A 12212-nucleotide genomic window follows, 5' to 3' on the forward strand; every position below is an offset into this window, starting at 1 on the left:
TATAAAAAGTGTATTAATTCTGAACGTGCCGAGACTCGCGTGTCCATCTATTGCACCAAATGCGACACTGCACTCCCTTGTGAAGTCGATTGGATAAACGTTCTCGAAATAATCAAAATGCAAACACACAGACAGACATGGATGGGCTTGCAGGTGTCGCGTTTTCAGATGATACATCATAGATGATGTGACTGTAAGCACTGTATCACACAAGTTGCAACTTACAACTATGTCATGTTTTTTTTGGTGAAATGGTCCCACACACTACTTTTCTTTGCACGCTTCCTCCTGTCGTCTGCCCTGGCTCGAACCTCGAGTGTTTTAGCCTGTAGGCTTTACTTTTCGCAAACCTTGTGAGCGCGCGAACCCAAGCGCTGTGACCTCGCGCCAAATGTTTTTATTGGTTTATTAAGTACAAACAGGCGAGTTATGAAAAATTGAGTGTGAGTGAGATGGCTTACTGTAGTAGCGTTTAGTCTACTGTCTATAATAGCCTAATTTAGAGATCACTTTTTTTTTAACCGACTACCGAGAACTTTGATCGGTTAACGTTGATACGGTCAACCATCGGTTAAACGGTCATCGGTTAACATCCCTAACACACACATTACTGAGCAGAAGAAGAGTGACACACACACACACACACACATTACTGAGCAGAAGAAGAAGAGTGACACACACACACACACATTACTGAGCAGAAGAAGAAGAGTGACACACACACACACACACATTACTGAGCAGAAGAAGAAGAGTGACACACACACACACACACATTACTGAGCAGAAGAAGAAGAGTGACACACACACACACACACACACACCTCTGCTTTCTTGCTCTTCTTACTGGGCGTCTTATAGAGAGCGGCTGCAGTGTGTTTACTGGGGGTTTTGGGTTTCTGGGCCTCGTGTTCTTCATCATCATCTTCATCATCATCAGAGTTGGAGGGTGAGAGGTCACTGTCGCTGTCGGACCTCAGGCTCGGAGCTGCAACACAATCACAACACTACATCAACACAATCACAACACTACATCAACACATCAACACAATCACAACATCAACACATCAACACAATCACAACACTACATCAACACATCAACACAATCACAACACTACATCAACACATCAACACAATCACAACACTACATCAACACATCAACACAATCACAACACTACATCAACACATCAACACAATCACAACATCAACACAATCACAACACTACATCAACACATCAACACAATCACAACATCAACACAATCACAACACTACATCAACACAATCACAACACTACATCAACACAAACTAATCAACACGTGTGTGAGGTCTAACGCAGGTGTTCGGTTGTGTTCTAGGAGACTCTGCTCAGACCACTGATCAGCTCTACCAAACTTGGATGTCTTTTCCAGTAATAAACAAACACTCTTAGGTTGTTTTGATTGATACTGTGAAGCAGCTTTGATACAATCTGTATTGTGAAAAGCGCTATATAAATATATTTGACTTGACTAATCCAGAATCCAGTGAACGAGACATCAGACTGACTCTAATTCAAGATATTGAGCTTAATGTTGAAAAATGCCACAGTTATGAGTTATAGAAGTAATATTTACTGCTTTAGTTTAAATCCAGTGATATACTGTTACTAATACTCATAATGTCTGAAACACTAATTGTTAAAAACACATCTATTATAATAGTTAAAGACGATATCATTTTAAATAAATATTTTTATGAAGATAAATTGATTTCTTTTCATTTTAATATTTTTTTTTACAATAATATTAATATATTGTGAATAATTTATTATAATCTGATAACTATACAAATAATGATTCGTTAATTTTAAGACTTTTATTTTGTAAGGTTACATGCATAATTTTTAGGTAATTGATGTGCTTTTATTCTGGAATTTACAGAAACATTTTTTTTGCTAGTATTTATTTATTTATTTTGGAACAAAAATATTGAATGGCAGGGTTAGTGTCGTTAACTAAAACTACCAAACACATTTCTGTTAATTTAAAAAAAATATTTCTATTTATCATAAATTAAATTAAAATATAAATATAAATATAAATATTAGTTGAAAATTTAAACTAAAGCAAAAAGTTGAAGTCAAAATACTAAAATTATTAACTGCAAATAAATAAAAACTAAACTGAATTAAATTAATTAAACCTAAAAAAAAAAAAAAATTAAACTAATAAAAGTATAAAATGACAAAAAATTGAAACATGAAAATAACTACGGTAAAAACGTAAAAAGAACACTATAAAAATAATATAAAATAAAAATAATGCTGTTGTGAGGTTAATAGTCCATTAAAATATTTTATTGCTCTTTATGTTTATTTTTTTTGCTCTTTTTTGATTTCCATTTTTAATGTTACTGGGATTATGGAGTGTTGTGTTCTGGGTAATGAATGAAGGTGCGCACCTGTGAGTCTCCTCCTCAACCGGTGTGGAGTCGTGGAGATGAACTGCACCTTCTTTCCCTGAGCAGACACAGGGTATTAATCAGCAACACACACACACACACACACACACAACACCCTGAAACCTGTCGTTAGTTTCACCTTCTGAGGAGTCTTGCTCTGATTGGCTGATTCTGGAGGAACAGAGGAACGAGAGTCAGTCAGTGTGTAAACGGAGAGAGAGATATATATAATATATGTTGATGCTTTGGCAACATTGTGTTACACAGTCATGATAATTGAATTTGAGAGAGAGTGTGTGTGTGTGTGTGAGAGAGAGAGAGAGAGAGAGAGAGAGAGAGAGAGAGAGAGAGAGAGAGAGAGAGAGAGAGAGAGAGGGAGAGAGGGAGAGAGGGAGAGAGAGAGAGAGAGAGAGAGAGAGAGAGAGAGAGAGAGAGAGAGAGAGAGAGAGAGAGAGAGAGAGAGAGAGAGAGAGAGAGAGAGAGAGAGAACCACAGGATCCAGACACACTTTTGCTGGTCGACTCGTCGTTTGTGTCTGACGTGCTGAAGCTCACACTCTTCCCAGGTGTACGAGCCAGTTCAGATGCTGCACACACACACATACACACAATCATCAGTGTTTTTTTTAGTTATTTTATGTTTATTTTGATCATTCGTATGTGTGTGTGTGAGTGAGTGAGTGAGTGAGTGAGTGTGTGAGTGAGTGAGAGAGTGAGTGAGTGAGTGAGTGAGTGAGTGAGTGAGTGAGTGAGTGAGTGAGTGAGTGTGTGTGTGTGTGTGTGTGTGTGTGAGTGAGTGAGTGAGTGAGTGAGTGAGTGTGTGTGTGTGTGTGTGTGAGTCACTCACCCATCTGAGCCATTTTCTTCCCCCGTTTGATGGTCTGAAACGAGAAGACGGACGATCCGGCAGCGACGACTGCGTTCTCACTCTCATCTGAACAACCAATCAGACGAACACATCATCATCATCATCATCATCATCATCGTGACAGATTCACATCTGCTTCATGACGGGGTTATCAGTGAATGAGCAGCTGGCGGTGCCGGAGCTGTCAGTGATGAGTGTGTGTGTTCACCCTGTGATCCGGCGTACAGAACCTCCACATAGTTCTGCTCTTTAAACAGCTCTTCTTCATCCTCCTCTTCATCTGCAGATCTTCTGCATTTCTGGGGGGTTTTCACGGTCACGAGTGTCTGAACGGATCCATCCGCTGCTTTTACATCTGCAGAGACAAAATATATACATGTGAGTCTGTGCATGTGAGAGTGTCTGTGTGAAGGTCTGTTTGTGTGTGTGTGTGTGTGTGTGTGTGAGAGAGAGTGAGTGTCTATGTGTGTAAGTGAGTGTGTGTGAGAGAGTGAGTTTCTGTCTGTGTGTGTGTGTGTGTGTGAGAGAGAGAGTGAGTGTCTATGTGTGTAAGTGAGTGTGTGTGAGAGAGTGAGTGTCTGTCTGTGTGTGTGTGTGTGTGTGTGTGTGAGAGAGAGTGAGTGTCTATGTGTGTAAGTGAGTGTGTGTGAGAGAGTGAGTGTCTGTCTGTCTGTGTGTGTGTGTGTGTGTGAGAGAGAGTGAGTGTCTATGTGTGTAAGTGAGTGTGTGTGAGAGAGTGAGTTTCTGTCTGTGTGTGTGTGTGTGTGTGTGTGAGAGAGAGTGAGTGTCTATGTGTGTAAGTGAGTGTGTGTGAGAGAGTGAGTGTCTGTCTGTCTGTGTGTGTGTGTGTGTGTGTGTGTGTGTGTGTGTGTGTGTGTGTGTGTGTGTGTGTGTGTGTGTGTGTGTGTGTGTGTGTGTGTGTGTGTGTGTGTGAGAGAGAGTGAGTGTCTATGGGTGTGAGTGAGTGTGTCTGTGAGTGATGAACATACCATGGTATTACAATCTGATACCACAGTACTATTTCGGTAAATATGGTATTAAAATGATGTTTGTGGTAATTTATAGTTTTAAAAGTAAAAGCAAAAAGCTGATGGAGTGTATATAAAGTTTAGGTAAAACACATGATGAAGTTATTAATGTAAAATGTAAGAGAAACACTTTTACCTTGCTGTTTCTCTACAATATGATCCAAAACATCTTCATCAGCCACGAACCGAACCTCTAACGGCTGTTTCTGGGTCATCCTGCCGCTCAGACACTAAACCCAGAACTCAAACTGTAATATCTGTCACACATAGATGATTATTAACATTTGTTTTGATAACGACGCTTCATCTTGCACAAATAGACCTGTTGAAAATCTGTGGTACTGCTGTCGATTCGGCGCCACAGGAACCCACGTGTGACAGGAGGAGGGTCACGTGAGCAGCCCCGGCCAATTAGAATGAGGCTTCATTGTAAACTACAACTCCCATAATTCCAGGGTCGATTAAAATCGCATTAAAATCTTAAGTTAGGGTGGGGTTTTTTTAGAATTGGAAACAACGGAAAGTTTAACTTCTTCCTTAATTGGAATCTGGGATTAAAATGGTCAACGGTTGATCTCCTAAAATTAATAATAATAAAAAAACAGTAACGAGTCAACGGAAATGAATGTGATTAGTTGATTCAAAGCAACGCTGAGAAAAGTATCAGCGATCACGTGATGGTCCCTGTTGGCTGATCATTCTAATGGTTGTTTTTATTAAAAAAGCAGTTGATAATAATCAATTACTCATATTGAAATCCAAATTAATCGTAATCCAAGTGCTTTAAAACATAATTAGCGTAAAACTGACACATATAAATGTGTTTTGCGTCGATGCTCTAGTAGAATCAGCTCTGACAGCACTCTTCTGCTTCAATTCCGTATAAAGATTCACTACGATATTCCTTCGCTCTGATACAGACATTTGACATTCAAATGTCATTGTTCTGACCGGTTTCAATCCAGCCGAGGCGATTTTAAATGTCACTGGACTGAAGTGAAAGATTAAATTCACCCTTTCACATATAAATCAGGTTATTATGAAGAAACTTATTGCAAACCTGCGAATATGAAATATTAAAGGGCATACAGGTTCTGTAATCAAAACCACATGCAATGCAATACACAAAAGCAACAGACAAACATTGTATACACCACACTAATAAAGTAAACTCATGCCATGGTGATTTTGGAAAGTGAGATTTGATTAGTAAACAATACTGCATGAGATCATGTGTTCATTTCAAGAACAAAACAGCCTGTGGGCTTTGAACCGAACCGCCAGCTGCATCATGGGTAAAGTCTCGTGTAAACACCAGCTCAGTTCGGCATTTGATCCAGTTTCACAGCAGATGCTCAAACTTGGCCTGGAGCTTCTTTGTCTAATTATCTGCGCTACAAACACACATCTGTGACACTGATGACAAATAGAGCCGGAATAAGACCTGAAAACTAGAGTAAAGTTCGCTGGGACAAACTGTGAGTTAGCTTAGCCATATGGAAGTTGGAAAGTTGCTTTACATTTAGTGGTGAAAAGAGAAAGAAAGACTTTGCTAGCATTAATTAACATGTTTTGCTAGCATGTTTTACCAGGTTGCTAACCTGAATTAGCCTGTTGGTAGCATGTTTTAACATGTTGCTAACATTAATTACCATGTTGCTAGTATGTTTTCTCAGTTAACATGAATAACCATGTTTTAACACATTGCTAGCATGTTTTAACATGTTGCTAACATTAATTACCATGTTGCAAGTATGTTTTCACAGTTAACATGAATAACCATGTTTTAACACGTTGCTCGCATGAATTAACATGTTTTAGCACGTTGCTAACATGGAATGGCATGTTGGTAACATGTTTTAATGTTTTGTTAACATTAATGTTGCTCGCATTTTTTCACAGATAACAAGCATGTTCCTAACATGTTGCTAGTCTGCATTAGCATGTTGGTAGCATATTTTCACACATTGTTAACATGAATAAGCATGTTTTAACATGTTGCTAGCATACATTAACATGCTTTGCTTACATGTTTTGTCTGTTTCTAGCAAGAATTAACATGTTGCTAGCATGAATTAACATTCTTGCGTTGCTTGCATGTTTCATCACATTTCTAACATGATTAAACACTTTGTCAGCAGGAATTATCATATTGCTAACATTTTTTAACACATTAACAATTTAACATGTTGCTAGCATGAATTAAAATGTTGCTAACATTAATTAGCATGTTACTAGCATGAATTAAAATGGTGCTAACATGAATTAGCATGTTGCTAACAAACATGGTTTAACCATGGGTTTAACATGTGGTTAGCAGGAATTAACATGTTGCTAACATTAATTAGCATGTTGCGAACATGAATTAACATGTTGTTAGCATGAATTAACATGTTGTTAACATTAATTATCATGTTGCTAACATGAATTAACGTCACTAACATGTCCTAAGCTAATTGCTAGCCTTTGCCAGTGATAAATTCTAAGTGTATGAAGCTTAGAGTTAGAGAGCCTAACCCTAGGGCTAAGAGTTACTGTTTTAAAGTTTTGACCCTGTAAACATTTCAACGAGACGCATGAATCTAACCTGCATTTTACAGCTGAATCACACAGAAACAGATCCTTAAAGTGAAAATTCATATTTTATTGGTTCCATACATTAATTTAATCAAGGGCAGAAATTAAGAAAACGAGGTTATTATATCAAACAGGGGCATCTACAAGGTTCAAGGTTTATTTCAATCGCAAGTGCAGACCTTTAATTCACTTAAACTGATTCAGCTGGTCAGAAAGAGGAGGGAAAAAATCAAAAATAGTACAAAATCGAGTTCAAAGGCTTCAGCATTATTGGGTGTGCGAGAAAAACAAACCAACCAGCAACAAGTTAACGGAGTCCAGTCGAACAGTTCGTGTGTGTGTGTGTGTGTGTGTGTGTGTGAGAACGAAACACAGAAAACGTGTGTTTAAAGCGTCCGGATCTGAAACAAACACAGATTGTGCCCTTGATTTCACTGAATCAGTTTCACACAAATCAAAGAAGGGGAAAGACGAGGTTCATGTGTGTTTCTCTTTTACACATTAGATCAGAATGGCTTTATGTAACTCTAAGGAGGAATACATCTCAATACAGTTATACAGAACTCTGCTACTACCTTAAATATACAAGCACAAGTACACAAAACTCAACCGAAAGCCCACGCTAAACCACTCTCTTCAAAAATAACACAAACCAATAGAATCTGAGGGCTGAGATCTTCAAGGACCTCGACGGTTCTGTTACTCCTTGGTTTGCAGCTTTCAACATCGGCAGAAAGAAAAAGAAAGAGAAAAGGCAAATAAAAACATTCTAGGGAAATCGAGGCTGGTGTAAAACTCTCCAAAACGTGTCCGAGTTGAAACGCTCTTCATGTGAACGCTGTTCCTCCACCAATCAGAGAGCAGAACACGGCCAGCTCACATTTCACTCCGAAATCAACACAAACAAACAAAAATAAGAAATGCATTTTGCTGAAAGAAAACAATGAGGTTGTTTTGTTTGCAATTAAACATTTTCTCCTGCAAAAACTAATGCAAAGCAACAGAAAAAGTTTCATTTAAATTGAAAACTAGTTTTGATAACACTTTGCTTAAAGCATTATGATGCATTATAATATTTTCAGAATCCTGGTTGTGTTTTAATGCACTATAACTGTATAGCGATGAATCAATGAGCATTAAAGCTGGTTACAATTAACATTATAAGTTGCAATACAAGGCATAATTAATGCATTAAAAATACTTTTATATATCAATCTATCTATATACCGATATATCAAGGATTTAAATAAAATATAATAAAAAAGTGTTATAATGCATTATAATATTTTCAGAATCCTGGTTGTGTTTTAATGCATTATAATTTCTGAAGGTGTAGCGATTAATATGTATAACATTATTACTTGCAATACAGGGCATAATTATAGCATTAAAAATACTTTAATAATGCACTATATATCAAGGCTTTAAATAAAAAAAAAAAAAGTGTTATAATGCATTATAATATTTTCAGAATCCTGGTTGTGTTTTAATAATGGTGTAGCGATTAATATGTATAAGATTATTACTTGCAATACAAGGCATAATTAATGCATTAAAAATACTTTAATAATGCACTATATATCAAGGCTTTAAGTAAAATAAACTAAAAATGTTATAATGCATTATATTTTCAGAATCCTGGTTGTGTTTTAATGCATTATACTTTCTGAAGGTGTGACGATGAATATATATATAATAATAATAATGTTGCAATACGAGGCATAATTAATGCATTAAAAACACTTTCATACTGCACTATATATGAATGCTTTAAGTAAAGTGTTGCTGTATTCATACATCACGGTAGTGTTTTGATTTATGCGGATTTAAAATGAATTCGACAAGCTTCTCACTGCAATCCAGTGTTATAATGCAAAATCATTGCAGGGAACTACCTTTTAAACATGGTTAATATGAAAAATATGCATATTTTCAACATGCAGAAATGCAGTGTTTTGGGGGTGAAACAGGAGCTGGGTGTTCGTTGGTCTTGTTGGCGGTTTACGTGGTCAGATCTCTCCGTTCCGTCTTAACTTAATCATGTGAACTATCTACAGGCTCTCAGAGGAGTGTCCTCCCGTAAAACACCAACAAAACCACGAGCCCTGTGTGACTGATGTCATCTCTGATCCTTCAGGTTCATTTCCTCTGCTGACAGGAAGAGTCGTTCTGCAGGTAGATGAATGAGCCGATCTTCGACCACGCCTCTTTCTTCCCATTGGACGCCGGGTCGGCCCCGCCCCCCGCGGGTCTCACTGAGACGCCTGTGAGGTGGGGTTGTCGTTCTTGCCCTCCTGGCTGGACGGAGGCTTGTTGTTCCAGGGGCTGTTAGCGCCCAGTGCGGGCGAGTTGTTAAAGCTGTCCTCGTCGTCGATGCCGTTAGCGGCGTCAAACTGCGTGTTCTCGAGCCGCGTGATCAAACGCTCGTCCTCGTCTCCGAACTCGCCGCCCATCAGCGTCGGCTCGCCAACAACCATCACATCCTGAGCAGAGCAACAGAGAACCAGAGGAGTTAGCACTCGGGGGGACTAAAGGACGGCCGCTTTTGGCACACACAAAAAAAAAAAACTAATATATATATATATTCAATTACAATAAATAGATGAATATATAAATATACATATGAATACATATCATTACAAAAATATAATATATATATATAAAATAACATTAAATACATGAATATATAAATATACATAAAAACGAATTAAAAAATATATATATAATAACATTAAATAAATGAATATAAAACTAATATACTCTAAATTACACACACACACACACACACATTGTATATTCATGTATTTATATCTATATATAGATCTATATAAAGAATCCTGAAAAGCAATTATACATAATGGTTTTCAACACTGATAATAATCATAAATGTGTCTTGAGCATCAGATCCTCATATTAGAGTGATTTCTGAAGGATCATGTGACACTGAAGACTGGAGTAATGATGCTGAAAATACAGCTTTGATCACAGGAATAAATTACACTTTACTATATATTCACATAGAGAATTTACACTGGAGTAATATTACACAATATTAGTTTATTTTGTTGTATTTTTGCTCAAATAAACACAGCCTTGGTGAGCAGAGGCTTCTTTTAAAAACTTAAAAAATCATACCGATCCCAAACTTTTGAACGGCAGTGTATATATAAATCACATTATAAACGTCGTGTATGTTTTGAATGTGCAGCTCATCGAGGACAGTACAGCGTGTTGCATGTGTTGATGATGTCAGAAGACTGCCTCCTGTGACGTGATTGGCCACTCACCGGCACCTGACTGGACAGGGGGAAGCTGTTAGCTGGGCTCTTCTTCTTGCTGTTGCTGTTGTTGTTCGTTCCTCCGCCTGCGCTCATGGTGCTGCCGCCCGACATCTTGCGCTTCCGTCTCTTACTGGGCGCCTGTCTGGCAGGTTCAGCTGCGAGACGGGACACACACACACACACACGTTAAGGCTGGAATACACTACACAAACAGCAGGCATCATACACTTGTCGACTTTTGCAAAAGGTTAGAGAGCAAAGCTGGGCATCATACACTACAGGACTGAGGATCATATATACACTATACAGAAACACATGGCGCATTCTTCTGTGATTTCCGTATTTATAAGGATTTCCGTATTTTTCGTCCTGGGAATGAAGTGAACCTGAAACGGCTGCAAACAAGTACTAAACAAACGGCAGATTGTGCGTTTCGGGCATGCACGAGCTCGCGGCTTCATCTCCTAGTATCTCAACACGATCACTCAAGCGCGTGATCCGTGATCTGGATGGTACGTTTTTTCCTTCTTTTTATGACTTTACTCGATCTCGTAAGTCGTCTCAATTTTTTCTCGATCTTTGTGACTTCGCACCCTTGATTTCCATCGTCTGGTCAGCGTATTATGACTGTACAGGGTACCCCCAGGATCCTCCAACTTAAATTCAAGGCTTTTTAAGACCTTTTTAATACCATTTCAAATGAAATTCAATGCCAACTTCGTACCCATTCCCACAGAAGTATAAGGGGAAAATGTCAAATCTGTATACATTTTAAACCCTAGAAACTAATTATGTACAAGGAGGCTACTTGAATTAAATAAAAATTTTTACTTAAATTATCAGTCATATTTAATACATACGCAACAGCATTGTAGCGCGCACGTGTGTGTAGGCCAGTGTTAATGTTGGCAGCCGTTTTTGATTTACGAAAATGCTTATTGGTCTTAATCACATTTGAGTCATCCTGTTTTTTATAGTTGTAGTTGACGAAAAGTCTTTGCATTTTTTGTCAACTTTTAGTCAAACTGCAGTTACTTTACTTTTGGTAGTTATTTTATATGTGGTCTTTAGACAGAAAATGTCATAATTATTCTCTCTAGGCCAATTCAATTAAGCTTATGAGACATTATTGACATTGCACTCTTTAGCAGTAGCACTTGTGCAGTTCTACATAATTTGGTTCTCCAATGTTTTAGAGTGCCGTACCCCCTGGTGCAGTCACACCTTTTCTATTAAGGGACAAGATTTGCTCCCTTTAATACATTTTTCCATTTCATTTTTTACCTTTGTAATACCTTAAAAAAAGAAAAAGAAATAATGCTTTAAATAAAACAATGTTCATTAAATTTGCAATGTTAAAAAACATTAAAATCGCCAGTAGGTGGCAGTACCTCACTATCTTTATGAGTGAGTCTTTGAGTCATTCATTCATTAAATCTCACGATTCGTTCAAAGCCACATATTTCGTTGCAAAACAGAGCAAGCCTGACAATGCTGTTTTAAATGTAGTACATCACTTAATGTTACCCTTTTTTCTTTTCTTTTTTACTGTTGTATAAAATCAATGTCACGTTTGAAATCGTGTGGATATTCGGGAAACATTGCATTCCTGCTCGTATGAACACTGGTGGATATCAGCCTGCATTTTGATCGCAGATTTAGTCGCACAACCAGCGCAAGCGGCTCGTGACAGAACACAGACCGACTGAATGACACTTAAATTTAAGTAGAACATCTTAAATAAAGATCGCTGAATTCCAGCTTGTCTGTGTTTTCAGATCATCCGCGCTTCTTCAGCAGTGTGGAGAGAACGCGCGCGCATGGTTGCCAGATACTGTTGAAAAGACCGGGTAGAAAATATGTTCTTTTAACAGAAAAGCTCTTATTTGGGGTTTAAATTTCTGTCATTTGTGGCCACAGCGGATTAAACTAGGCTATCTTGTTCTGTACCTCACTTGAGTAACCATAGTAACGGTGCGCTATCGCCTTTTCTGCTATGACGTGGAGCGCGAGGTGCACT

The 12212-nt window shown here is 38.0% G+C and overlaps 2 protein-coding genes across 3 annotated transcripts in view; both read right to left on the reverse strand.

Annotated features, from left to right (window-relative positions):
- The window catches only part of orc2 (origin recognition complex, subunit 2), a 21496-nt gene extending 16764 nt beyond the window's left edge, over positions 1-4732 (reverse strand). The window contains exons 1-8 of the mRNA XM_056241760.1: positions 4657-4732; positions 4471-4564; positions 3515-3661; positions 3286-3372; positions 2948-3025; positions 2579-2610; positions 2440-2497; positions 825-988 (exon numbers count right to left, since the gene is read on the reverse strand). Coding sequence (XP_056097735.1) covers positions 825-988; positions 2440-2497; positions 2579-2610; positions 2948-3025; positions 3286-3372; positions 3515-3661; positions 4471-4549 — 645 coding nt within the window. The 5' untranslated portion in view covers positions 4550-4564; positions 4657-4732. The remainder of the gene's footprint in view (positions 1-824; positions 989-2439; positions 2498-2578; positions 2611-2947; positions 3026-3285; positions 3373-3514; positions 3662-4470; positions 4565-4656) is intronic.
- Positions 4733-8649: 3917 nt separating this feature from the next.
- The window catches only part of ldb1b (LIM-domain binding 1b), a 41876-nt gene continuing 38313 nt past the window's right edge, over positions 8650-12212 (reverse strand). For both annotated transcript variants that reach the window (XM_056241761.1, XM_056241762.1), the window contains exons 10-11: positions 10199-10347; positions 8650-9394 (exon numbers count right to left, since the gene is read on the reverse strand). In XM_056241761.1, coding sequence (XP_056097736.1) covers positions 9164-9394; positions 10199-10347 — 380 coding nt within the window. In that variant the 3' untranslated portion in view covers positions 8650-9163. The remainder of the gene's footprint in view (positions 9395-10198; positions 10348-12212) is intronic.

This window comes from Rhinichthys klamathensis, unplaced genomic scaffold, assembly GCF_029890125.1.
Source record: "Rhinichthys klamathensis goyatoka isolate OS25496 unplaced genomic scaffold, OSU_Roscu_1.1 h1tg000672l_1, whole genome shotgun sequence".
Lineage (NCBI taxonomy): Eukaryota > Metazoa > Chordata > Actinopteri > Cypriniformes > Leuciscidae > Rhinichthys > Rhinichthys klamathensis.